General features: G+C 69.8%; 3 protein-coding genes across 5 annotated transcripts; 2 read left to right on the top strand and 1 right to left on the bottom strand.

Moving 5' to 3' along the window:
* The first annotated feature begins 4367 nt into the window (after nucleotides 1-4367).
* On the top strand, nucleotides 4368-11272 carry GPAA1 (glycosylphosphatidylinositol anchor attachment 1). Its single transcript, XM_068668095.1, has 13 exons — nucleotides 4368-4430; nucleotides 5429-5504; nucleotides 5958-6137; nucleotides 6247-6358; nucleotides 6928-7075; nucleotides 7158-7259; nucleotides 7351-7547; nucleotides 7637-7833; nucleotides 7911-8062; nucleotides 8547-8644; nucleotides 8765-8961; nucleotides 9871-10041; nucleotides 10115-11272. Exons 2-13 carry the CDS (start codon nucleotides 5431-5433, stop codon nucleotides 10356-10358), a joined length of 1872 nt encoding a protein of 623 aa, XP_068524196.1. The 5' UTR covers nucleotides 4368-4430; nucleotides 5429-5430; the 3' UTR covers nucleotides 10359-11272.
* A 92-nt stretch (nucleotides 11273-11364) lies between these two features.
* CYC1 (cytochrome c1) lies at nucleotides 11365-14706 on the top strand. The gene is made up of 7 exons (XM_068668097.1): nucleotides 11365-11498; nucleotides 11982-12169; nucleotides 13100-13226; nucleotides 13314-13471; nucleotides 13940-14100; nucleotides 14174-14274; nucleotides 14396-14706. Exons 2-7 carry the CDS (start codon nucleotides 12108-12110, stop codon nucleotides 14498-14500), a joined length of 714 nt encoding a protein of 237 aa, XP_068524198.1. The 5' UTR covers nucleotides 11365-11498; nucleotides 11982-12107; the 3' UTR covers nucleotides 14501-14706.
* A 173-nt stretch (nucleotides 14707-14879) lies between these two features.
* On the bottom strand, nucleotides 14880-25275 carry SHARPIN (SHANK associated RH domain interactor). 3 transcript variants are annotated; one of them, XR_011091499.1, is made up of 15 exons: nucleotides 24791-25275; nucleotides 23145-23319; nucleotides 22434-22547; nucleotides 21884-22025; nucleotides 21057-21147; nucleotides 20656-20935; nucleotides 20093-20223; nucleotides 19785-19958; nucleotides 17091-17251; nucleotides 16899-17010; nucleotides 16640-16819; nucleotides 16319-16417; nucleotides 16083-16226; nucleotides 15550-15936; nucleotides 14880-15339 (listed from the first exon to the last, which is right to left on the bottom strand). XR_011091499.1 is itself a non-coding variant. In XM_068668094.1 (14 exons), the coding sequence occupies exons 1-14, from the start codon at nucleotides 24941-24943 to the stop codon at nucleotides 15856-15858; spliced, it is 2037 nt and encodes a 678-aa protein (XP_068524195.1). In that variant the 5' UTR covers nucleotides 24944-25275; the 3' UTR covers nucleotides 15390-15855. The 3 variants fall into 3 exon arrangements, 1 of the variants encoding a protein (XP_068524195.1); XR_011091498.1 differs by having other exon boundaries at nucleotides 15277-15339; nucleotides 15408-15936; XM_068668094.1 differs by lacking the exon at nucleotides 14880-15339 and having other exon boundaries at nucleotides 15390-15936.
* Nucleotides 25276-25478: the final 203 nt, after the last annotated feature.

A 25478-nucleotide genomic window follows, 5' to 3' on the forward strand; every position in this document is an offset into this window, starting at 1 on the left:
TTCGGGGTGCCGAGGGGATGTGGGTGGGAGATGGGGACCGTCCCCGTGTCACCGGGGAGACTGGGACTCCCCCGTGTCCCCGTGGAGCTGTTGGGGTGACCACCGCACAGCCGTTCTGCTGCGGGATTTGGGTGCTGAAAAATGGGGTGAAAATGGATGGGGACATGGGGACAGGATGGGGACTTGGGGACAGGGACAGGACGGGGACATGGGGATGGGGAATTGGGGACAGGATGGGGACGTGGGGATAGGGACACGGACAGGATGGGGACATGGGGACGGGATGGGGACCTGGGGACGGGATGGGGACAGGATGGGGACCTGGGGACAGGGACAGGACGGGGACATGGGGATGGGGACTTGGGGACGGGATGGGGACGTGGGGATGGGGACAGGACGGGGACATGGGGACATGGGGACGGGTGCCTGCAGGGCCGTGCACGCCGTGCTGGACCGCGTGGTGCGCGAGCACGTGCGGGACGTCACCGCGCTGCTGGGGGGCTGAGGGGCGGGGGGGGACAATAAAGGATGGTGACGGAGCTCGACGCTGTGTCGCCTGATTCGGGGTGCCGAGGGGATGTGGGTGGGAGATGGGGACCGTCCCCATGTCCCCGTGGAGCTGTTGGGGTGACCCCCACCCAGCCGTTTTGCTGCGGGATTCGGGTGCTGAAAAATGGGGAAGGGGTGAAAATGGATGTGGACATGGGGACGGGATGGGGACATGGGGATGGGGACATGGGGACAGGATGGGGACATGGGGATGGGGACATGGGGACAGGATGGGGACATGGGGTTGGAGACACGGGGACGGGGTGGGGGCATGGGGATGGGGACATGGGGACAGGATGGGGACATGGGGATGGGGACTTAGGGACGGGGAAATGGGGACGGGATGGGGACATGGGGACAGGGACAGGATGTGGACATGGGGACGGGATGGGGACTTGGGGACGGGGACAGGACGGGGACATAGGGACATGGGGACGGGCGCCTGCAGGGCCGTGCACGCCGTGCTGGACCGCGTGGTGCGCGAGCACGTGCGGGACGTCACCGCGCTGCTGGGGGGCTGAGGGGCGGGGGGGGGACAATAAAGGATGGTGACGGAGCTTGACGCAGCGTCGCCCAATTCGGGTGCCGAGGGGATGTGGGTGGGAGATGGGGACCTCCCCGTGTCACCGGGGAGACTGGGACTCCCCCGTGTCCCCGTGGAGCTGTTGGGGTGACCCCCGCCGAGCCGTTCTGCTGCGGGATTTGGGTGCTGAAAAATGGGGTGAAAATGGATGGGAACAGGATGGGGACAGGATGGGGACTTGGGGACAGGGACAGGACGGGGACATGGGGACGGGATGGGGGGATGGGGACGGGATGGGGACATGGGAATGGGGACATGGGGACTGGATGGGGACAGGAACCAGGCAGGACATTCGTGCTATGTGGGACATGGGGACATGGGGACGGGGACATGGGGACAGGATGGGGACATGGGGATGGGGACAGGACGGGGACATGAGGACATGGGGATGGGACGTTGGGATGGGGACACAGGGACTGGATGGGGACACGGGGACGGGATGGGGACAGGGACCAGACAGGGCATTCCTGCTGTGTGGGACATGGGGACATGGGGACATGGGGATGGGGACATGGGGACAGGGACAGGACAGGGACATGGGGACATGGGGACGGGGATGGGGACATGGGGATGGGCGCCTGCAGGGCCGTGCACGCCGTGCTGGACCGCGTGGTGCGCGAGCACGTGCGGGACGTCACCGCGCTGCTGGGGGCCTGAGGGGCGGGGGGGGACAATAAAGAAAGGGCGGTGACGGAGCTCGACGCTGTGTCGCCTGATTCGGGGTGCTGAGGGGATGTGGGTGGGAGATGGGGACTGTCCCCATGGAGATTGGGACCCCCCCTGTGTCCCCGTGGAGACTGGGACCCCCCCTGCGCCCCCATGTCCCTGTGGAGACTGGGACCCCCCCTGTGTCCCCATGGAGATTGGGACCCCCCGTAGAGACTGGGACCCCCCCGTGTCCCCGTGGAGACTGGGACCCCCCCCATGTCCCCATGGAGATTGGGACCCCCCCTGTGTCCCCGTGGAGCTGTTGGGGTGACCCCCGCCCAGACGTTCTGCTGCGGGATTTGGGTGCTGAAAAATGGGGAAGGGGTGAAAATGGATGGGGACATGGGGACAGGATGGGGGGATGGGGACGGGGACAGGATGGGAACAGGATGGGGACTTGGGGACGGGGACATGGGGACGGGGACACAGGGACGGGATGGAGACATGGGGACAGGATGGGGACATGGGGACGGGATGGGGACATGGGGACGGGGACATGGGGACGAGATGGGGACATGGGGATGGGGACTTGGGGACGGGGACAGGATGGGGACATGGGGATGGGGACAGGACGGGGACATGGGGACATGGGGATGGGGACATGGGGACAGGATGGGGACATGGGGACGGGGACACAGGGACGGGATGGGGACACGGGGACGGGATGGGGACACAGGGACGGGATGGGGACATGGGGATGGGGACTTGGGGACGGGGACAGGACGGGGACATGGGGATGGGGACTTGGGGACGGGATGGGGACATGGGGACATGGGGACGGGCGCCTGCAGGGCCGTGCACGCCGTGCTGGACCGCGTGGTGCGCGAGCACGTGCGGGACGTCACCGCGCTGCTGGGGGCCTGAGGGACGGGGGGGGGACAATAAAGGATGGTGACGGAGCTCGACGCTGTGTCGCCTGATTCGGGGTGCTGAGGGGATGTGGGTGGGAGATGGGGACCTCCCCGTGTCACCGCGGAGATGGGGACCGTCCCCGTGTCCCCGTGGAGACTGGGACCGTCCCCGTGTCCCCATGGAGATTGGGACCCCCCCTGTGTCCCTGTGGAGACTGGGACCCCCCCCTGTGTCACCGTGGAGATGGGGACCCCCCCCATGTCCCCATGGAGATTGGGACCCCCCCCCGTGTCCCCATGTCCCTGTGGAGATTGGGACCCCCCCCTGTGTCCCCATGGAGCTGTTGGGGTGACCCCCACTGAGCCGTTCTGCTGCGGGATTCGGGTGCTGAAAAATGGGGAAGGGGCGAAAATGGATGGGGGGAGGGAGGGAGGGGGTGTGCCCCCCCCCAGTGATGTGTGTCCCCCCCCCAGTGATGTGTCCCCAGGCTGGGAGCTCCTCTGTGTCCCCCCCCCACCCCACCAGGCAGCCCCCAGCCGTGCCCAGCTGCACCCCAGGGGTTTGGGGACCCCCCCGGAGCAGCCCCCAGACCCCGTTCCTGGTGCCAGGGCTCCGGGCCCTTGGTGAGCCCCCCCCCCCCCCCCCCCCCCACCCGGCACGGCCACCTGCAGGGCACGGTGCCTTGCACGGCCACATTGCACCCCCAGCCCCATTGCACGCCCGGCCCCATTGCACCCCCAGCCCCATTGCACACCCAGCCCCATTGCACACCCACCCCCCTGCTCCCCCTGTGCCATGGCTCCTTGCACACCCCCCTGCCTTGCACACCCCCCTGTACCACCGGTGCTCAGCCCCTTGCTCACACACACACTGCCCCCCACCTTGCACACCCCTGTTGCACACCCCATAGCACAGCCCCATTGCACACCCCCAGCCCCATACCCCCCCTTGCACACGGCTCCTTGCACACACCCCTGCTTTGCACACTCCTTGCACACCCCCCACACCCCGGTGCCCAGCTCCTTGCTCACACACACACTGCCCCCCGCCTTGCACACCCGTTGCACACCCCATAGCACAGCCCCATTGCACGCCCCCAGCCCCATGCCCCCCCAGCACATGGGTCCTTGCACACCCCCTCTTGCTGTACCCCTGCTGCTCAGCTCCTTGCTCACACGCACACTGCCCCCCGCCTTGCACACCCCCATTGCACGCCCCCAGCCCCATGCCCCCCCAGCACACAGCTCCTTGCACACCCCCCTGCTTTGCACACTCATTGCACCCCCCCCATACACCCCTGCTGCTCAGCTCCTTGCTCACACACACACTGCCCCCACCTTGCACACCCATTGCACACCCCATAGCACAACCCCATTGCACACCCCCAGCCACGTGCCCCCCCTTGCACACGGCTCCTTACACACCCATTGCACACCCCCAGTGCCTTGCACACCCCCCACACCCCCCCAGTGCTCAGCCCCTTGCTCCCCCCCCCCGCCTTGCACCCCCGTTGCCCGCCCCCAGCCCCGTGCCCCTCCCCGCACCCCCGTTACACAACCGCTGCCCTCCCCCCCCCGCACGGCCCCTCCCCCTTAAGGCCCCTCCCCCTTAAGGCCCCGCCCCTTCACAAGCCCCCCCCTCGTCACCGCCCCCCCGGGGCTTCCCCCCCCCCCCCCCCCCCCAGCGGCGCATGCGCGGGGCGGGGCGCACGGAGCTCGCCGGGCGGCGGGACCCGGAGGTGGGCGCGGGGCGGGGGGGCAGCACCGGGGGGGGGGGTTATAGGGGTGGGGGGGCAGGTACCGGGGTCATGGGGGGGGGGCATAGGGGGGACGTGGGGGGGGCAGGAACGGGAGCCATGGGGGGCGTGGGGCCGGGTGTAGGGGCTGGGGGGCACACGGGGGGGGTAATGGGGGCGGGGGGGGTGGGTTTAGGGCAGGTTCGGGGGCTGGGGGCGGGTACAGGGGCTGGGGGGGCCGTGGGGGGCAGGTGTGGGGGCTGGGGGTGCACAGGGGGCAGGTATGGGGGTGGTGGGGTGTGTGTGGGGCAGATATGGGGGCTGGGGGGGGGAAGGTGTGGGGGCTGGGGGTGCACAGGGGGCAGGTATGGGGGTGGTGGGGTGTGTGTGGGGCAGATATGGGGGCTGGGGGGGGGAAGGTGTGGGGGCTGGAGGGGGTGTGGGGGGCAGGTTTGGGGGCTGGGGGTTCAGGTATGGGGGTGCACAGGGGGCAGGTATGGGGGCAGTGGGGTGCTTGGGGGGCAGGTATGGGCACTGGGGGGGGGGGGGCTCAGGTATGGGGGCTGGGGGTGCATGTGGGGCAGGTATGGGGGCTGGGGGCTCAGGTATGGGGGCTGGGGGCGCATGGGGGCTGGTATGGGGGTGGTGGGGTGCTTGTGGGGCAGGTCGGGCACCATGGGGGGTGTGGGGGGCAGGTATTGGGTCTGGGGGTGCATGGGGGCAGGTATTGGGGCTGGGGGTGTTTGGTAGGTGTGGGAGCCGTGGGGTGCGTGGGGGGCAGATATGGGGCCCCTGGGGGTTGGGGTTGGGGGCTGTGGGGTGAGCAGGGGGCTGGGGGTTGCTTATGGGGCGGCTGCATCCATGGGGCACAAACTGTGCTTGGGCACGGGGCCGTGAATCCTCTGGGGGTGCCCAGGGGTCACCGGGGCGGGGGGGGGGGGTTCTGGGGGCAGCCCCGGGGCCTGTGAGGACCCCCTTGGTTGCTCCCCCCCCCCCCCCAGCCATGGGGCTGCTGTCAGACCCCCAGTGCCGGCGGGCGCTGTCCCGCCTCGTGGTGCGCCTCAACACCCCCCTCTGGTGAGTGCCGGCCCTGGGGGGGGGTCCCGAACCCTATTGGGGGGGGGTCCCGAACCCTATTGGGGGGGGAGTCCCAAACCCTATTGGGGGAGGGTCCCAAATCCTATTGGGGGGGGGTCCCAAACCCTATTGGCGGGGGGGGGTCCCAAACCCTATTGGGGGGGTGTCCCAAACCCCTGGGGGGGGGTCCCACACCCATGGGGGGGATCCCCAGATCCTATTGGGAGGGGTCCCAAACCCATGGGGGGGTCCTGAACCCCATGGGAGGGGTCCCGAGCCCTATTGGGGGGGGTCCCGAACCCATGGGGGGGTCCCAAACCCTATTGGGGGGGGATCCCGAACCCTATTGGGGGGGTCCCAAACCCATGGGGGGGTCCCGAACCCTATTGGGTGGGGGTCCTGAACCCTATTGGGGGGGTGTCCCGTGGCCCTGATGGCCCCCCCCCCCCGCAGCGTGCTGAGCTACGTGGGGGGGCTGTGCTGGTTCCTGGCCATGGCGCTGCCCCCCCTGGCGCCGCGCACCTACATGTCGGAGAACGCCATGGGCTCCACCATGGTAGAGGAGCAGTTCCCGCACGGGGAGCGCGCCCTCGCCTACGGCCGCGACTTCGCCGCGCAGAAGAAGAAGGCAGGGTGAGGGGGGGGGGGACACAAACAGGGACACCCCCACCCTGCTTAACCCCCCCCCCAAGCTACAGCTCAGGGTCTGGGGTCCCCACGGCTCCGTCCCGGCTCTCCGCAGGGGCATCCCCGTGGCCTGGCTGCAGAGGACGATGTGGGGCCTGGGGCTGGAGGTGTACGCGCAGCCCTTCGCCCGCACCCTGCCCTTCCCCGACGAGAGCCGCGAGCGATACGTGAGTGGGGGTCCTGCCCACGGGGTGGGGGGGGGGCTGCGGGGGCTCCGTGGGGGCTGCACGGGGGGGTGCCGGGGTGCGGCGGGCGGCCAGGAGGGTCTGGGTGTAGGAAAAAAAGGAAAGGGACCTGGGGACAAGGGTGGACAGGGCTTGGGCATGAGCAGCACCGTGGGCTGGGGGCCCAGGACCCCCCCCCCCTTTGCAACACCAGCAGCAGTGGGGCTGGGGGCGAGGGGGTCCCGGGGCTGGAGCAGCTCCACCATGGGGCCGGCTGGGGGCTGGGGGTGCTGGGCATGGGCTGGAGAAGGCTCCGGGGGGGCTTCCCGGTGGGCTGCGAGTGCCCAAGGGGGCTGCAGGAGAGCTGGGGGGGGCTTTGTGGGGCTGCGGGGATGGGATTTGGGGGGGGGGTCAGGGAGAGGGTCTGCACCCAGAGGGCATGGGGACGGGGACGGGCTCCCCAGGGGCTTGGTCCCGTCCCCGAGCCGGGGGTGCTGAAGCGTTTGGGGGTCGCTCTGGGGTTGGGGCTGGGGTCCCCTCGGCTCAGCCCGGCCCCGTGTCCCCCCCCCCAGATGGTGAAGGGCACCAACGTCTACGGGATCCTGCGGGCGCCGCGGGCGGCCAGCACCGAGTCCCTGGTGCTCAGCGTGCCCTGCAGCGACGGCCCCCAAAACAGCCAGGCCGTGGGGCTGATGCTGGCCCTGGCCGCCTACTTCCGAGGTGAGCCCATCCTTGTGCTTTGGGGGGTGCACAAAGCCCCCCCGGGGGGCTCCTGCACCCCGTGGCTGACGCCTGCGCTCAGGCCAGATCTACTGGGCCAAGGACATCATCTTCCTGGTCAACGAGCACGACCTGCTGGGCATGGAGGCCTGGCTGGAGGCCTACCACGACGTCAACGTCACCGGTAAGGCCGGGGGAGGCCGAGGGGGGGCTGGGGGCTGCATCCCCTGGAGCCCCCCCCCCCAATGATAGCACTGAGCGCCCGGTGCCCGCAGAGGTGCGTTCGTCGGGGGCTCTGGGCCGCGCGGGGGCCATCCAGGCGGCCGTGGCGCTGGAGCTGAGCAGCGACGTGGTCACCAGCTTCGACGTGGCGCTGGAGGGGCTGAACGGGCAGCTCCCCAACCTCGACCTGCTCAACCTCTTCCACGCCTTCTGCCAGAAGAACGGGCTGCTCTGCACCATCCAGGGCAAGGTGAGGTGGCGGTGGTGGTGGTGGTGGTGGCACGGTGGTGGCGGTGCCGGGGGTCCCCACGCCCCCTTTCCAACACGGCCCCCCCGCAGCTGCAGCGCTCGGACTGGGACTCGCTGTCCGCCTACGGGCACAGCCTGCAGACGCTGCTGCTGATGGTGCTGAAGCAGAGCTCGGGGCAGCCCCAGGGCGACCACGGCCTCTTCCTCCGCTACCACATCGAGGCCATCACCGTGCGCGGCATCAACAGCTTCCGACAGTACAAGTACGACATGACCACCGTGGGCAAGTGAGTGGGGGGCCGGGGGGCTTGGGGGGGGGGGTGCCGGGGGTTTGGGGGCTTCGCGCTGAGGCCAGGCCCTGCAGGACGCTGGAGGGAATGTTCCGGAAGCTCAACAACCTGCTGGAGCGCCTGCACCAGTCCTATTTCTTCTACCTGCTGCCCTCGCTGTCCCGCTTCGTCTCCATCGGCGTCTACATGCCGGCCTTCGGCCTCCTCATCCTCGTCCTCGTCCTCAAGATATCCTTGCTGGGGGGGGCGGGGGGGGACCCAGGATGAGTCCTTGGGGGGCTGCGGGAGGGGGTCTGGGGGCTGTGGGAGGGGGTCTGGGGGCTGCGGGAGGGGGTCTGGGGCTGGGGGAGGGGGTCTGGGGGCTGGGGGAGGGGTCTGGGGGCTGCGGGAGGGGGTCTGGGGGCTGCGGGAGGGGGTCTGGGGGCTGCGGGAGGGGGTCTGGGGGCTGCGGGAGGGGGTCTGGGGGCTGCGGGAGGGGTCTGGGGGCTGCGGGAGGGGGTCTGGGGGCTGCGGGAGGGGTCTGGGGGCTGTGGGAGGGGGTCTGGGGGCTGCGGGAGGGGTCTGGGGGCTGCGGGAGGGGGTCTGGGGGCTGCGGGAGGGGGTCTGGGGGCTGTGGGAGGGGGGTCTGGGGGCTGTGGGAGGGGTCTGGGGGCTGTGGGAGGGGGTCTGGGGGCTGGAGCAGCTCCCTTCGTTTCCCTGACTTCGTGCCCAGGCCCTGGACCTTTGGATGCAGCTCAACAAATGTGAGGCGACCGCGGCCGAGCGGCTGTGGGACGGGGACCAGGGCGCTGCCCACGCCATGGTGGAGGTCAGGGGTCTTCTGCGTTGCGTGTCCCCCCCCCCTTTTCCCTTCTTTTTCTCCCCCTCCCTTCCCTCCCCGCAGCAGCCCCTTTGTGGCTGGGTTCCCTGAGGCTGCCCCGTCCCGCAGGAGCCGCGGCCGGGGCTGCTGGCGCTGGTGCCGCCGCTGGTGGTGTGCCACGCCGCCGGGCTCGCCCTCTACCTGCTGCCGGTGCTGGGGCAGCGCGTGGCCACCCAGCACTTCCCCGTCTCCGAGGCCGAGGCCGTGGTGCTCACCCTCATCGCCATCTACGTGGCCGGCATGGCGCTGCCCCACAGCGCGCACAGGTCAGGGGGTGGCCGTGGGGTGCCACGGGGTGGCTGTGGGGTGGTTGTGGGGTGGCCATGGGGTGCCATGGGGTGATGGGGTGGCCGTGGGGCGCCGTGGGGTGGCTGTGGGTGGTCATGGGGCGGCTGTGGGGTGCCACGGGGTGGCTGTGGGTGGTTGTGGGGTGTCACGGGGTGGCTGTGGGGCGGCCGTGGGGTGGCACAGCGTGGCCGTGGGGCGCCATGGAGTGATGGGGTGGCTGTGGGGTGTCATGGGATGGCCATGGGGTGCCACAGGGTGGCTGTGGGGAGCCATGGGGTGGCTGTGGGGCGCCATGGGGTGATGGGGTAGCTGTGGGGTGGCAATGGGGTCATGGGGTGGCCATGGGGCGCTGTGGGGTGCCATGGGGTGATGGGGTGGCCGTGGGGTGCCATGGGGTGGCCGTGGGGTGGCTGTGGGGCGCCGTGGGGCGCCATGGGGTGGCGTAGGGTGGCCGTGGGGCGCCATGGGATGGCCGTGGGGTGGCCATGGGGTGATGGGGTGTCTGTGGGGTGCCATGGGGTGGCCGTGGGGTAGCTGTAGGGTGGCTGTGGGGTGCCATGGGGTAGCCATGGGGTGGCTGTGGGGTGCCATGGGGTGGCCGTGGGGTGCTGTGGGGTGGCTGTGGGTGGTCGTGGGGTGGCTGTGGGGTGATGGAGTGGCCGTGGGGTGGCCATGGGGTGCCACGGGGTGGTTGTGGGGTGGTCGTGGGGTGCCGTGGGGTGGCCGTGGGGCACCATGGGATGGCCACGGGGTGGCCATGGGGTGCAGTGGGGTGATGGGGTGCCATGGGGTGGCCATGGTGTGGCCGTGGGGTAATGAGGTGGCCATGGGGAGCCGTGGGGTGGTTGTGGGGCGCCGTGGGGCTGAACCCCTTTCACTGCCCGCAGGGCGCTGCCGGGGGGGGGAAGCGACCGTGGCTGGATGACGCTGAAGCTGCTGGCGCTGCTGTACCTGGCCGCCCAGCTGAGCTGCGCCGCGCTCCTCAACTTCTCCCTGGGCTTCCTCCTGGCCGTCACCATGGTCCCGGCCGCCGCCGCCGTGCGTCCCACCGGCCCCCGGTGAGTTGGGGTCCCGCGGGGTGGGACGGGGAGGGTCCCAGCCCCCCGCTGAGCGCTCTCCTCTCGGTTTCAGGCCGGTGCTGGCGGCGCTGCTGGTGCTGTCGACGCCGGCGGTGACGCTGCTGCTCGGCATCTTCCTGCACCGCGAGCTGGAGGAGCGGCCGGCGGGGCTGGCGGAGGGCTGGCAGCTCTTCCTGCAGGCGCTGGCCGAGGGGCTGCTGCAGCACCACCTCTACGGGGCCCTCCCCTTCCCCTTCCTCGCGCTGCTCACATACCCCTGCTGGCTGCTGCTCTGGAACGTGCTCTGCTGGAAGTGAGGGCGCGGGGACGGACGGACGGGGACGGACGGACAGACGGACGTGGATGGACACACGGACAGACGGACGGACGGACACAGACACGCAGATGGACGGACACGTGGGCACGGACAGATGGACAGATACCGGCACATTGGGGATGGACGGACACACAGATGGACACACGGACGGATGGACACACGGACAGACAGCCTGGGACCCTGGGACAGACTGACAGACAGACGGACGGATGGAGGACACACGGACAGATGGACACACGGACAGATGGACGCAGACACACGGACAAGGGGGGGGGCAGTGGGGGTGTCTTGGAGCAGGCTCAGCCCCTGGGAAGCACTGGCGGGTGCCCGCTTCACACAGTCCCGATGTCCCCAGTCCTGTCCCAGTTCCTCCCAGTTCCCTCCAGTGTCAGTACTCCCCATGCCCCCAGTCCTGTCCCAGTTCTCCCCGGTGCTGGTACCCTCTGGTCCCCCCAGTCCTGTCCCTGTACCCCCGGTGCTGGTACCCCCTGGTCTGCTCTCGGTCCCCCTTGGTGCTGGTTCCCCCCAGTGCCCCCAGTCTGGTGCCGGTTCCCCCCAGTGCCCCCAGTCTGGTGCCGGTTCTGCCCTGTGCCAGTTTCCCCAGTCCCATCCCAGTACCCCCTGGTCTTATCCTGGTGCCCCGTGATGCTGGTGCCCCTGGTGCCTTCCCAGTTCCCCCAGTCCAGTACCAGTTCCCTCTGCTCCTGTCCCAGTGCCCCCCAGTGCCAGTTCCCTCTGGTTCTGCCCCGGTGCCGGTGCCCCCCCCCGGTCCGGTCTCGGTACCCCTGGTCCCGGTCCCCCCGGTTTTGTCCCGGTGCCCCCGGTCCGGTCCCGTTCTTGTCCCCGCCCCCGTCCCCAATAAACGCGGCCCCCCCCCGGGGCCCTGCCCCCCCCCCGTCCCGCCCCGTTCCTCCCCTTCCTGCTCGCGTCGCGTCCGGGGCGGGCCCGCGGCGTCCCCTCGACCTCGGGGCGGGCGGAGCGGGGCCGAGATGGCGGCGGTGGCGGTGGGGGCTCGGGGGGCTCTGGGGCTGCGGCGGGGGCGGCGGGGCTGCGGCGCCTCCCCCTCGGGCATGGGGGGCGCCTCCTGCTGGCACCGAGACCCCGGGCGGCGCCCGTCGGGGTGAGACTGGGGGGGGGGGTACCGGGGGGGGGATCGGGGAGGGTTGGGGGACACCGGGAGGGGAACCGGGGACCGGGGGGGGCACCGGGAGGGGGTTGGGGGGCACCGGGAGGGGAACCGGGGACGGGGGGGGCACCGGGAGGGAACCGGGAGGGGGTTGGGGGGGACCGGGAGGGGGACCGGGGACCGGGGGAGGGGGGACCGGGAGGGTTGGGGGGGCACCGGGAGGGGAACTGGAGGCTGGGGGGGCAACCGGGAGGGTTGGGGGGCACTGGGAGGGGGCCGGGGGGGGAACCGGGGAGGGTTGGGGGGCACCGGGAGGAAAACCGGGGGCCGGGGGGGCACCGGGGGAGGAACCGGGGGGGGTTGGGGGACACCGGGGGGGATCACCGGGGGGGGACCGGGGAGGGTTGGGGACACCGGGGGGGGGCAAGGGCGGCCCAGTCCCGTCCCGGTAACGGTTCCCCCCCCCCCCCCCTCCAGGCTCGCTCCGTTTCCTCGTGGGGGCGGCCCCGCGGCAGGGCGGTGGCGGTGGCGCTGGGGGCGCTGGTGGCGGGGGGGGGGACGGCGCTGGCCCTGTACGGGGCGCTGAGCGCCGGGGAGCTGGAGATGCACCCCCCCAGCTTCCCCTGGAGCCACGGGGGGCTGCTCGCAGCGCTGGACCACGGCAGGTGCGGGGGGGCACCGGGGAGAACCGGGGGGGAGCAAGGGGAGGTCTTGGGGGGGGGCTGGGGGGGGTTGTAGGGGGATGGGGAGGGGGCTGGGGGGGGCCAGATGGGGTACGGGGGGAGCTGGGGGGATCCAGGAGGGGTCGCAGGGGGGTAGGGGACCAGAAGGACCGGGTGGGGTACGGGGGGGTACTGGGGGGATGAGGAGGGGGACCTGGGGGACCCGGGAGGGGTCTGTAAGGGGTGAGGGGGACAGACCAGAGGGGTTCTGGAGGGGTCCCGGGGGGGGGCAGGAGGTACCAGGGGGGTCCAGAGGGAGACCAGAGAGGTCCTGGAGGGGTCTAGGGGAGGACTCAAGGGGGCCCCAGGGGGACCAGGAGGGGTCCGGGGGACCCAGAGGGGTCACGGGGAGCTGGGGGGGGACCCGGGAGGGGTGAGGGGGGTGGCCCAAAGGGGTCCCTGGGGGAGACCAGAGAGGTCCTGGAGGGGTCCCGGGGTGAGGGGGGCTGGGAGGGACCTGGGGGTTCAGGGAAAGGGCACTGGGAGGTCTGGGGGGGTCTAGGGAAGGACTCAGGGGGGTCCCAGGGGAACTGGGGGGGACCAGGAGGGGTCCAGGGGAGGCTCCTGGGGGGGTCTAGGGTAGGATTCTGGGGGGTCACAGGGGATCGGGGGGACCAAGAAGGGTCTGGGGGCTGCTGAGGAGGTCTGGGGGGGCTCCCAGAGAGGTCCGGGGGGGTCCTGGGGGGACCAGGAAGGGTCTGGGGGGGCTCCTGGAGGGGTCTAGGGGAGGGCTCCAGCGGTTCACAGGGGGACTGGGGGGGCCAAGAAGGGTCTGGGAGCTCCTGGGGAGGTCCGGGGGGGCTCCCAGAGGGGTTCCGGGGGGGGGGGGTCCCGGCTTGGCCGTGGCACTGAGCACTCCCCCCCCCCCCGCAGCGTGCGGCGCGGCTACCAGGTGTACAAGCAGGTGTGCTCGGCCTGCCACAGCATGGAGTACCTGGCCTTCCGCAACCTCATCGGCGTCACACACACCGAGGAGGAGGCCAAGGCGCTGGCCGAGGAGGTGAGCGACCCCCCCGGACCCCCACCCACACCCCCCCCCTACCCACACCCACCCCCCCGCGGCTCAGCGCCCCCCCCCTGCCCGCAGGTGGAGGTGCTGGACGGCCCAGATGAGAACGGGGAGATGTTCACGCGCCCCGGCAAAATCTCCGATTATTTCCCCAAACCTTACCCCAACCCCGAGGCCGCCAGAGCCGCCAACAACGGGGCGCTGCCCCCCGACCTCAGCTACATCGTCAACGCCCGGTAAGGGGCCGAGGGGGCTCGGCTCGGGGGGGTCCGGACCCACACGGAGCCCTGGAGGCAAAGGGGGGACCCCGGCACCGCCGCCCCCACGCGGGGTCCCCATATCCTGAACCTGGGGTCTCCGTATCCTGATCCTGGGGTCCCCGTATCCCGATTCTGGGGTCCCCATATCCCGATTCTGGGGTCCCCGTATCCCGATTCTGGGGTCCCCATATCCTGATCCTGGGGTCCCCATATCCTGAACCTGGGGTCTCCGTATCCTGATCCTGGGGTCCCCGTATCCCGATTCTGGGGTCCCCATATCCCGATTCTGGGGTCCCCATATCCCGATTCTGGGGTCCCCATATCCTGATCCTGGGGTCCCCATATCCTGGTCCTGGGGTCCCCATATCCTGATCGTGAGGTCCCCATATCCTGGTCCTGGGGTCCCCATATCCTGATGCCGATGTCCCGGGGTTCCCGTTGCAGGCACGGGGGGGAGGATTACGTCTTCTCCCTCCTCACCGGGTACTGCGACCCCCCGGCCGGCGTCTCGGTGCGCGAGGGGCTGCACTACAACCCCTACTTCCCGGGACAGGCCATCGGCATGGCCCCCCCCATCTACAACGAGATCCTGGAGTTCGATGACGGTAAGAAGGGGAGGGGAGGGGGGCGCGGAGCCGGCCCGCAGGGGGGGTGCTGAGCCCCCTCCTCCCCCCCCAGGCACCCCGGCCACCATGTCGCAGATCGCCAAGGACGTCTGCACCTTCCTGCGGTGGGCGGCGGAGCCGGAGCACGACCACCGCAAACGGATGGGCTTGAAGGTGGGTGCCTGGGGGCTGGGTGGGGGGGGGAAGCCCCCCCGGGGAGGGGCACTGCCCCAAAAGCCGCGCAGGGCAGCGGGGGCCCCGTGGGGCAGAGCGCTCGACGCTTTCCATCCCCCAGATGCTGATGATCTCCAGCCTGCTGATATCCCTCACCTACTACTTGAAGCGCCACAAGTGGTCTGTTCTGAAGAGCAGGAAAATGGTCTACCGGCCTCCCAAATAGTGGGGGGGGGCAAAGGGGTGCCCCCACCTCCACCCCGCAGCCCCTCGGGGGCACGGGGAGGAGGGCGCCGCGGGCACCGCGTGCTCCCCGCGCGCACGGCAGCTCGGTTATTTAACGGCGGGCACTGCTGGCCGGGGCTGGGGTGGGGGGAACGGTGCCTGCGGGGGGGCTGGGGGACGTGGAAATAAAATTAAATTGCCAGCTGGGAGGTGTCTGGGCTGTGCGTGATGTGGGGTGAGCGGCTGTGCGCATCGTGCCCGTCCCCGCTGCTGGGAGAGGGCTGGAGGGGGGGACACCACGGCACGGGGCTTTATTGGGGTGTCACAGAGCCCCGTTAGGGTGTCACACCGCACACAGCTTTATTGGGGTGTCACAGAGCCCCGTTAGGATGTCACACAGCTTTATTGGGGTGTCACACCACACACAGCTTTATTGGGGTGTCACACAGAGCCCCGTTAGGGTGTCACACCGCACACAGCTTTATTGGGGTGTCACAGAGCTCCATTAGGGTGTCACACCGCACACAGCTTTATTGGGGTGTCACAGAGCCCCGTTAGGATGTCACACAGCTTTATTGGGGTGTCACACCACACACAGCTTTATTGGGGTGTCACACAGAGCCCCGTTAGGGTGTCACACCGCACACAGCTTTATTGGGGTGTCACAGAGCTCCATTAGGGTGTCACACCGCACACAGCTTTATTGGGGTGTCACAGAGCCCCGTTAGGATGTCACACAGCTTTATTGGGGTGTCACACCACACACAGCTTTATTGGGGTGTCACACAGAGCCCCGTTAGGGTGTCACACCGCACACAGCTTTATTGGGGTGTCACAGAGCTCCATTAGGGTGTCACACCGCACACAGCTTTATTGGGGTGTCACAGAGCCCCGTTAGGATGTCACACAGCTTTATTGGGGTGTCACACCACACACAGCTTTATTGGGGTGTCACACAGAGCCTCGTTAGGGTGTCACACCGCTTTATTGGGGTGTCACAGAGCCCCGTTAGGATGTCACCACACACGGCTTTATTAGGATGCCCTGCACCTCCAGGACGCGCCACTCCCCCCCACGGAGCTCGGCTGCCTGCAGAGGCTGCGGGGAGGCCCTGTGGGGCCTGGCCCCCCCTGCTCCCCCCCGGCCCTAAATCCCTCCTGTCCATCCCTGGCTGCCCCCAGCCCCCGTGGGGACGTGGCCCTGGGGCCACCCCTGCGACCAGGAGCGTCTCTGGGCCCTGCTGGGGCCGTGCGCCAGCTCCGGTGCCCCTGGGGCCGTCCCCGGGGTGAGGAGCTTGGATCCTGCCCGGCTGCTCGGAGCCCCCCCCGACCCCCAGGGGCTGGGCCAGGCGGGGGCTCAGTGGCAGTTTTGGCAGCGGGGGTGGCACCTCTGCCCGTTGACGTTGCAGCGGCACCCGCCACTGGTGTCCCCGGGACCCTGGTGGGGAGGAGAGGAGAGGAGAGGGGGTCACAGGGGGGCCCAAAGCACCCAGCCCTGAGCCCCCAGGCCCTGCGGTGCCCAGGGATGGGGACCGTGAGCTGGGATGGGGTGTGCAGGGAAGGGGGGGGGGGGGGCGTGCTTACCCCCGGCCCCCAGCGCGGCCCCTTGGTCACCCAGCAGATCTCGGTCTGGCACACGGTGCAGCGGATCCAGTCGCAGCCGTCCTTCTTCTGCACGATGATGTGGCACGTGGGGCAGTGCATGGCCTCCCCGAGCTGCACCAGGGTCTGGGGGGGGGAGCAAGGATGCAGTCAGGGAGGTGAGGACGAGCCCCCCACACCCCCTCCCCATCCACCCCAGCACCCCGGGGTGCTCCCACCTGCAGCATGTCGCTGGTCTGCCGGGCGGCCGCGTCGTTCTGCGCCCGGAGCTGGAGGTCGTCCTGGTACTGCCGGCAGTTCTTCCCCTCGTGGATGGCCTGGGGGGGGTTGGAAAAAAAGGGGCAGCGCTCAGCCCCCTCCCCGGTGCATGGCACGGAGCCCCCTCCCCAGTGCATGGCATGGAGCCCCCTCCCCAGCGCATGGCACGGCACCAGGCCTGGGGAGGGGTGGGATGGGAGCAAAGGGGCAGCGCTCAGCCCCCTCCCCAGTGCATGGCACCGAATTGGGGGGGTGGTCCGGGCCGCCCGCCCCCCGCTCACCTTGCAGAGCAGGCAGTTGAGGGCCTGGCAGATGGGGCAGCGGAATTCGTTGACCGAGTCCTCGTAGATGCACCAGCCGCGGCAGTCGCTGCTCTGGCAGTGGAAGCTGTTCCGCGTGCGCCGCTCCGCCAGCGCCAGCCCCCGCTCCAGGAAGCGCCGGTACTCCTCCGGGGTCACCAGCTGCAGAAATGGGGCAGGGTCAGGACGCAGCCCCCCCAAACCCACGGGCACCCCGGTGCTGCCCACGGGCACCACTCACCGCCCGGATCTCGCGCTCCTGCAGGTGGCTGCTGCAGGCGTAGGAGTCGTCGCGGAAGGGGCAGCCAACCTCGGGCTCCTCGCTGTAGTTGATGACCTGGCGCAGGCAGTCCCTGGGGGGGACGGGCACACCATCAGCACCAGGGTGGGGGGCTGCTGGACCCCCCCCAAGCACCGCTCGGCCCCCCGCTACCTGCAGAAGTTGTGCAGGCACTCTCGCAGCAGCACGCCCTGCCCGGGGGGCACCTGCTGGTAGCAGATGCGGCACTCGAGCGCCTCGCGGTTGGGCACCAGCACCTCCTCCTCCAGCTGCAGCAGCTGCTGGAAGTTCCGCAGCCGCTCGGCCTCCAGCGCCTGCGGGCAGGGAGGGGATGGGTGAGAGCGGCCCCCCCACCCGGACACGGTCCCCACCGAGCCCCCTGAGCCCCCCCCAGGTCCCCTCTGCCAGCACTGGGTGCCCCTGCTTTGCCCCTGCTCATGGGGAGGCCGTGGGACCCCCATCTCCCCACCCAAACGATGCAGACCCACCGAGCAGTTTGGGTCCGAGGGGCCCTCACAGCCCACCCCCTCCAGCCCCAGCCACGGGCAGGGATGTCCCCCACCCCATTAGGCTGCCCCCAGCCCCATCCAGCCCGACGTTAACACTGCCGGGGCTGGGACCCCCCCCCAGATCCTCTGGGCCCTTCTCAGCAAGAAGGATTTCTTCCCTCTGCCTACTCCAATCCCCCCTCTTTTGGCTTAAAACCACCCCCCCCGTCCTGTCACAGAATGGCTTGGGTTAGAAGGGACCCTAAAGACCATTTAATGCCACCCCCTGTCCCCACGGTCCCACAAAGGGACCCCCCCCCAGCTCTCCTGCAGCCCCCTTGGGCACTCGCAGCCCACCAGGAGGCCCCCCCAGAGCCTTCTCCTGCCCATGCCCAGCACCCCCAGCCCTCAGACAGCCCCATGGCGGAGCTGCTCCAGCCCCAGGACCCCCATGGGACCCCCGCAGCCACCCCAGCAGCTCCGTGTCCCCGCACCGTGCCCGGCCCCGCAGCCCCAAACCCCTTCACTCAGCATTTCTGTGCGCACGGGGGCTGCCCCAGCCCCAGCCCTGCCCTGGTGCAGGCAGCTCAGGATGGCCCCATTGCCCCTGCTCCTGTGCAGCCCCCCAAGCAAGCCCCCACCGCCTCCTCTAACATTTAATTCCATGAAACCCCGCCAGAACAGCAGCCCCCCCCCATGGGCAGCCCATCAGTGACGGCGGCGCAAGCAGAGGGCACAGCGGCGCTGGTGGGGGTAAGGCTTTAATGAGGGGAGGGGTCCTCTGCGCCCCTGCAGCACGGTCACGCATGGGGCTGGGGGGGCTCGTCCTTCCCTGAGAGCCCAGCCCCCGGGGTGAGCCCCGACCCGCGCGGCTGGGGGAGGTTTCTGAACACAAAAAACAACCTGGAAACACCAAATTCCCTGTGCAACACGGGGCGGTGAGCGCTGCAGGGCTGGGGGCTGGCCCTGCTGCCCTGACCCCCTCCAGCTCCCACCCCAGGGCCACCACGGCTCCTCGGGGTCCTGGCACGCGGCTCCCCCGAGCCCCCGCGGCCCCGAGCGCTTCCCCCGGTGCTGCTGCCTCTGCCCTGAAGCCCTCACGCAGGGGACGTGGCACCAGCACGGCCACGCTCGCCTCCAGCCAGCACCACTCCAGAGGGGGCTCAGCCCCCAGGAGAGCCCGAGGGGGCTGCTGGTGGGGGGGGGGGCTGTGTTTGGGGGGAGAACTGGGTGGCCAAGGGCAAAGCAGAGCCCCGATGGCACACCAAGGTTTCCCTTGGCACACCAAGGCTGCCCTTGGCACACCAAAGCTCCCCTCGGCACACCAAGGCTCCCCTCGCCTGGCACAGCCCCAGGGGGCTGGCGGGGGCCGGGTTCACAGCCCACAGAGCCCCCCCCATGGCTGTGCCCCCTCCCTGCAGCGTTCAGCCCTACAATCGAGGCCCCCAGCCCCTGGTGCTCCCTGCTCCCAGGGGAGCCCAGCCCCTGCGTGGGGCAGGACCCCGCGCTCCCCAGCTCTGGCCTCTCACGGCGGGGAGGTGCCGTGGCCGCAGCCCGGACCCTTGGGTGGCACGGCGGGCACTGGGCCCTGGCCGGGGGGGGCGGGAGGGGGCATCCGGGTCGGCCGGGCACGGGGCGGCTAGCAGAATTCGGAGGACAGGTGGATGAAGTCATCCAAGGAACCCGAGCCCAAGACGCAGTGCGCAGCTGAGCCATCCTCTCTCCTTCCCTTTTCCTAGCGGGGTCCCAGCACCAGAGAAAAAAGAAAGAAGAGAAGGTTTTGGTCAGTGGCTGAGCCGGGTGCCCCCCGCGCCCCGCAGCGCGCCCCCACGATGGGGTGGGGGCTCCCAGCAGAGCCCCACGCGCGATTCTACGGCGCCTGCAGGAAATTAACTCCCAGCAGAGACAGCGCAGCCCGACAGCTCCTTGCTGCACAAGGAGGCAAGAGGAAGCAGCAGCACCATCCTGGGACCCTGCCCTGCCCTGCCCGAAGCTGCCACCCATTTTTTGGGTAGCCACAAGCGCTGGTGACACTGGTCAGAGCCCCGTGAGGTGGCGGCACAGCAGTGGGGCCAGCAGTGACCACCCCCAGCAGACAGCAGAGCACACCACGCTCACAACACGGCACGGCACCGGGCACGGCGCACAGCAGCAGGCATTGCCTGCCCCACCAGGGGATGATTTAGGGGCTGCAGCAGCCCCTTTTTGCTGCCACCCGTGGTTTTGTGCCCACTCCCAGCACGGCGCAGGATCCGCTCGCCCACGAGACGCCTTCCAGCCCTGCCAGGGACAAATCCTGCCCGGCAGGGGCACAGGGGGAGAGCGGCTGCCCCCCGGGCTGGGCCGTGGGCCCCGGTACCTGTTGGTACTGCAGGATCCCCTCCTGCTCCTGCTGGATCCTCCAGAGCTCCGTTTCGTCGGGCTTGTAGCTGCAGGGCACCACGTAGTCCTCCGGGCGGTCTGTGCTGCACATCTCGCAGCCCGGCCGCGTGGGCTTGTTGATGAAGGTGCACTTGGGGCACGACCAGCCCGCCTGCAGAGAACAAGGAGGAGGTGAGGAGCTGGGAAAAGCGCATTGGAAAGGAGAGGGGAACGAAACTGGAGGGTGGCCACCCCCCAGAACAGCGTGCAGGGGACGGAGGGCTCGGGGGGCTCAGGGCCACCCACCTGCACCGGCGAGGGCAGGGAGGTGGCAGCGGACGCCGAGGGGTTGCTGACGAGGTCTCCGATCTGCATGGTGTCCAGGTGCTGGCTGATCTCACCGATGTCCATCTTCCTGCCGGGGTCGCTCCCCCACGCTGCAGGAGAGACGGGGACACGGGCGCGTCACGGCCGCGGCACGGAGAGGGGCAGAGCCCCCCCGATGAGCTCGGCACAGAGAGCACGGACACGCGGTGTGCTCCTGAGGCCGAGGGATCTGCACCCAGAGCCCGGCTCTGCTCAGCACCAAAGGGGCCGCTCAGCCCCTCAGCACCGGCACGGCAAGATCTGAGCGAGGACCCGGGGCCAGGAGAGCACCAAATTCCCCATTTGGGGCCGCACGTGCAGAGGTGACAGCAGCGCCCCAAACCCTCCCTCCCACACGGTCTGGCACCAGCAGACCACACGCTGCGTGAAGGCAGGGAGGATTTAGGATAGGATTTAGGATTAGGGAGGGTTTGGGCAGGATTTGGGTAGGATTTGGGCAGGATCCGGGCTGCCCCTCCTGGGGACGGGCGCAGCACCCGGACCTTTCCTGGGGGACGCGCTGGGCAGGGTGTTGTACTGGCGCTGCTCCCCGGCCGCGGCACCGTCGCCGAGCGCGGCGATGGAGTTGAGCAGGAGCTGTGCCTGGTCCTCCTCGTAGCGCTGCCGCGTCAGCTCGGCCCTCTTGGCCGACAGCAGGTAGAGGAAGGCCGTGTCCCCGTCCCTGCGGATGCCGTAGGACGAAACCGTCCGCTCGTCCACGCACAGGCACTGCCCGATGATCCAGCGCTGCACCAGGGGGTGGAAGCCGTAATCCTGGAACACCTGGGGGGGGGGGAGAAGCGCAGAGATAAACCCACCGCGCCCCCAGCACAGGGGGCTCTCCAGGACCCTTCCTGGGGCTCCGCGCCCCGAGCCCCTGCCCCGCGCCCTGCTGGCTCCGTACCTGCTGCTTGAGCGTCGCGATTGTAGTGTGGGGCTGGACCCTGAGGACGATGCTGGCAGACGACGTCGCGTCCTCCACGCCCACGTTCATGCTGGAGCAGAGATCAGGGGCTGTTAGAGGACGCCCCCCCGGCTCGGGGCTGGGACACCTGATGGCTCCGAGCCCGGAGCCCCCCGCCACGTGCACGCCGGTGGGATTTGTTTTCCCCCAATTTCGTTCACTCTCTGTCAATCTCTCTCTTTTTGGAGCCTCCACACAGCTGTGCCAACCGTTTCCACAACGGGCTCAGACACGGTGTGAAAAAATCTTCCCTTCCACCTGCCTGAAATCTCCCTAAATCCCCTCGGCCTCCCAGCTTATCTGCTCCCGGACACGAGAACAAACACTCCTTATCTCTGCAGTGCTCACCTCCCCGCTGCCTCGCTCACACCACAGCCCGAAACTTTCCACCCAACGTCCTGAGAAGGCTGCTCTGGCTCACCCAGCCTGACCCTGGCCATGAGCTGGAGCAGCTCCCCCCCACCAACACCTCCCAGGATCCCAGAATCCCAGAATCCCAGAATTTCGAGGTTGGAAGAGACCTCATCGAGTCCAACCTCTGACCTGACCCTAACAGCCCCCACTAAACCATATCCCTAAGCTATGGGATAAGGATGGGGGCACCACTTCCCAGGGCAGCCTGCTCCAGGTCCTCGCCCCCCTCACCACGCAGAATTTCTGCCTTAAACCATCCAAATCTGCCCCCTTTTGGCCCAGAACCCCCACCCCTGGCCTCGTCACCAGGAGGGGACGCGGAGGGGCACGAGCACAGGGCCAGCGGGGCTCACCTGATGTCGTCGGGGGGGTAGTTGGAGTCCTTCAGCAGGATGCTGAGGGTGGCCTGCTGGCGAGCCAGGGCCACGGCGCACTGCGCGGCCGCCTCCTCGTCACCGTCCTCGATGGCCTGAGCCAGCTGCAGCGCCAGGTCCTCTGCGGGGACAGGAGGGACAGCCCTGCAGCCACCACCGGCACTGCACGGCACAGCCCCACACGGCACAGCCCCATGGCACAGCCCCACGGCACAGCCCCACACGGCACCAGGGACCTGGTGAGCAGCAGGAGCTCCGCAGAGGCTCCTCGGATGCACGGTGCTCGTGGGGCTGCCCATGGGCAGAGCCCGGTGGTGCACGGCCGGAGAACCACGGGTGGGAGCCCCACGGGGGGTTTCTGGAGCCCCCGGAGAGCCGGGATGCGCAGCCCCCGCCCCACAGCGAGCTCCATCCCATGGGATTTGGGCTTTGAACCCAAAACTGTTGGCCCGGAGTGGGGAGCGGATGGACCTGGAGAGGAGCCCTCATCTCCTGGCATGTGTCAGGAGCCACAAAACCTCTCAAATACCTTTCCTGGAGAGCTCCGAGAACAAAGCTTCCTCCGGATCCCCCTCTGCGGAGCTGCCCCCGGCTGCCGCGGGCAGGGACGAGGCCTGGGGGGGCAGCGAGCTGCTGTCCGAGGCTGGGGGAAGAGCAGGGGGGCATTGGTACAGGTACCTTAAAGGAGGCTGCAGCGAGGGGGGGGCGGGCTGTTCTCCCACATCCCTGGGGACAGGACGAGGGGGAATGGGCTAAATTTGTGCCAGGGGAGGTTTGGGTTGGATAAGCCCATCCCGGGGGCAGCCCCCTGTCCCCTGCTGCTCTCCTTAGGGCACGGGGCTGCCCTGATGCAGGGGGGGAGGCTCTGCGCCCCCCAGCCCCACCGGGGCTGCCCCCTTCCCAGCCCAGCGCCCTGCCTCGTGTGCCCCCCTTGCCCCCCGGGTGCTCCACACCACAAACGGGTCCTGAGTTCCTTCAGGCTCCGAACACGGCGTGCTTCTGTGCCCAGAGCCTGTGAAGCCCCCCAGAGCCCCCCAGAGGGTTCCAGCCCCCCCCCAGGAGCATGGCACCCCTCCCCAAAGCTGGTGGGGCGCACACCCCAATCATTTGGAACAATATTAAAATAACAAATATTAAAATTGTGCCCCTCCAGGCGCCAGGAACGGAGCACTGGGCACACACGAACCCCCCCGGGAGCTGTCCGTGTCCCCGTGCCCCCCCCCCAGGAGCCGGCACCGACCTTTCTGCACCTCCCGCAGGGAGCTGCTGACGATCGTCCACCACTTCTGCGCCTCCCGCTCCTCCTCGAAGTTGAAGACCATCGGCTCGTCCAGGGCGCCGACAACCACCAGCTCGTGGCACGTGGGGCTCCTGACGGTGTAGGAGATGTCCTTCAGGTCGTACTCGGCGATGCTCTGGGGGGGGGAGCAGAGCGGCAGGGGGGGGGTCACGGCAGGAGGAAGGCACCCTGTGTGTGCGCAATGCGCCCCGTGAAGGGACAAACCCTGCGGCACGGGGGACGTGGGGACGAGCCCCAAATGCTGACCCCACACGAGGCACTGTCCCCGGCTCACAAAGCAGCCCCGTGTCCTGAGACCCTGCCCTCAGACCGGGGGTCCTGGGGGGCGATTCCCTCCCTGGCACACACCCGGGGGCAGCCCCGGGACATGTGAGGGTCCGGGTTGCCCCCTGCCCTTTTGGTTCCCATTTCCAGCAGCCGAACGCCCGTTTTGGTGGCCGACGCCTGCACCCACAGCACCGGCACCCCGGGGCAGGAGGTATCCCCGAACCTGCTCCCCGTGAGGAGTGGGGGAGTCACCGGGGGGGTTTGGCAGCCCCGAGGAGGCACCGAAAGCCCGCGGCCGTGCTCGGTGCTGCACCGGGCAGCAAGGACCACAGGGGACGGGGCCTGAGCGCACCACCGGGCACCGGGGGACCGGCTGGGCATGGGCACGGTGCCCATGAGGGGCGCGGGGGGCTCCATCCCCGCACCACCCCTGGGGGGCACAGCGGGGGCTCTGCTGCTGCCGGCTCCCTGCAGCCCCACAAGGGCCGGGCACCACCACTGGGCACCGGGAACTGGGAACTAGGGAAGCAGGCACCAGGAATCAGGAACTAGGCACTGGGGACACTGGGGAACCAAGGAACCGGGCACCGGGAACCAGGCACCAGGTATCAGGAATTGGGCACTGGGGGACAAGGAACAGGGCACCGGGCACCACGGATTGGGGACACTGGGGAACTGGGACACTAAGCACTGGGAATTGGGCAGCGGGCACTGGTGATTGGGCACTGGGGATCAGGCACTGGGGAACTGGGACACCAAGACACCGAGCACTGGGAATCAGGTACCTGGCATCGGGAATCGGGCACTGGGAATTGGGCACCGGGGATCAGGCACTGAGAATCAGGCACTGGGGAACCAGGGACACCGGGCACTGGTTATTAGTAACTGGGCACCAGGCACCAGGAATTGGGCACCGGGGGACGAGGAATCGGGAACCAGGCACTGGGAACCAGGGATCGGGGACACTGGGGAACTGGGACACCGAGCACTGGGAATTGGGTACCGGACACTGGGAATCGGGCACTGGGAATCGGGCAGTGGGAATCAGGCACCAGGCACCAGGAATTGGGCACCAGCGGATGAGGAATTGGGAACTGGGCACCGGGAACCGGGCACCAGGGATCGGGGACACTGGGGAACCGGGACACCGGGCACTGGGATTTGGGTACCGGGCACCGGTAACCGGGCACCGGGGGCACCGGGCACTGCAGGACCCGGGCACCGAGGACACCCCCGTCCCTCTCCCAACCCCCCCTCCCCCTTACCCCCCGTTACTCCCCCGCTCCCCCCGTTCCCCCCCCGCCCCCCCCGTTTCTCACCGCGCCCCCGGCCTCCTCCGCCGTCCTCAGCCCGAGGCGGAAGCGGCGCCGCGCGGGGGGGGGCTGCGGCTGGAGGCTGAGCTGCAGGCGGAGCAGGGCGGCGGGGGGCGGCGGGCGGCGGGGGGGCTGCTCCAGGGCCACGCGCACCGACATCAGCACCGTGGGGGGGGGGGGGCGGCGGCGGCAGCGCGGGGGGGGGCCGCGGCCGGGCCGGGGGAGGGGGCACCGGGCAGAGCCATCGCCGCCGCCGCCGCCGCCACTTCCGCCGCTCACGGGGAGCGCGGTTCCGGTACGGGGGGGGGGCGGGGAGGGGCGGGGCTGGGCTGGGGGGGGGGGGAGGAGGCACCGGGGGGGGGGGGCCCGGGGCTCCCCGGGGGTCCTCGGGGCCTGGTGGTTGGGGACCGGGGGGCACCGGGAGGCACCGGAGAGGCCCCAACGGGCTCCGGGCGGCGCCGCCCCCCCCCCTTTCCCAGTGCCCTTCCCCCCCCCGGTGCCCCCCCCCCGCTTCCGGTGCCCCCCCCCCTCCCCTCCCCTCCCGGTGCCGCCCCCCCCGCTCCCGGTGCCCCCCCCCTCCCGTCCCGGGCGGTGCCGCTCGCCCCGCCCCTCCCCGCCACTGATTGGCTGCTCCCCCCGTCTTTGTCCCCATCAGCCAATCAGCGCTCGGAGCGCCCCGCTGAGGGAGGGGCCC

Source organism: Anas acuta, assembly GCF_963932015.1.
Source record: "Anas acuta chromosome 2 unlocalized genomic scaffold, bAnaAcu1.1 SUPER_2_unloc_1, whole genome shotgun sequence".
Lineage (NCBI taxonomy): Eukaryota > Metazoa > Chordata > Aves > Anseriformes > Anatidae > Anas > Anas acuta.

Excerpts from the sequence above, each read along its gene's own strand:
- GPAA1 (XM_068668095.1), top strand. The coding sequence starts at position 5,431 with ATGGGGCTGCTGTCAGACCCCCAGTGCCGGCGGGCGCTGTCCCGCCTC. Across the intron at positions 6,359-6,927 it reads ACGAGAGCCGCGAGCGATAC|ATGGTGAAGGGCACCAACGT; the intron begins GTGAGTGGGGGT and ends CCCCCCCCCCAG. Across the intron at positions 7,260-7,350 it reads CCACGACGTCAACGTCACCG|AGGTGCGTTCGTCGGGGGCT; the intron begins GTAAGGCCGGGG and ends CGGTGCCCGCAG.
- CYC1 (XM_068668097.1), top strand. The coding sequence starts at position 12,108 with ATGCACCCCCCCAGCTTCCCCTGGAGCCACGGGGGGCTGCTCGCAGCG. Across the intron at positions 12,170-13,099 it reads GCAGCGCTGGACCACGGCAG|CGTGCGGCGCGGCTACCAGG; the intron begins GTGCGGGGGGGC and ends CCCCCCCCGCAG. Across the intron at positions 13,472-13,939 it reads AGCTACATCGTCAACGCCCG|GCACGGGGGGGAGGATTACG; the intron begins GTAAGGGGCCGA and ends TTCCCGTTGCAG.
- SHARPIN (XM_068668094.1), bottom strand. The coding sequence starts at position 24,943 with ATGTCGGTGCGCGTGGCCCTGGAGCAGCCCCCCCGCCGCCCGCCGCCC. Across the intron at positions 20,224-20,655 it reads CAGCGCGTCCCCCAGGAAAG|CGTGGGGGAGCGACCCCGGC; the intron begins GTCCGGGTGCTG and ends TCTCTCCTGCAG. Across the intron at positions 17,011-17,090 it reads TGCCTGCACAACTTCTGCAG|GGACTGCCTGCGCCAGGTCA; the intron begins GTAGCGGGGGGC and ends CGTCCCCCCCAG.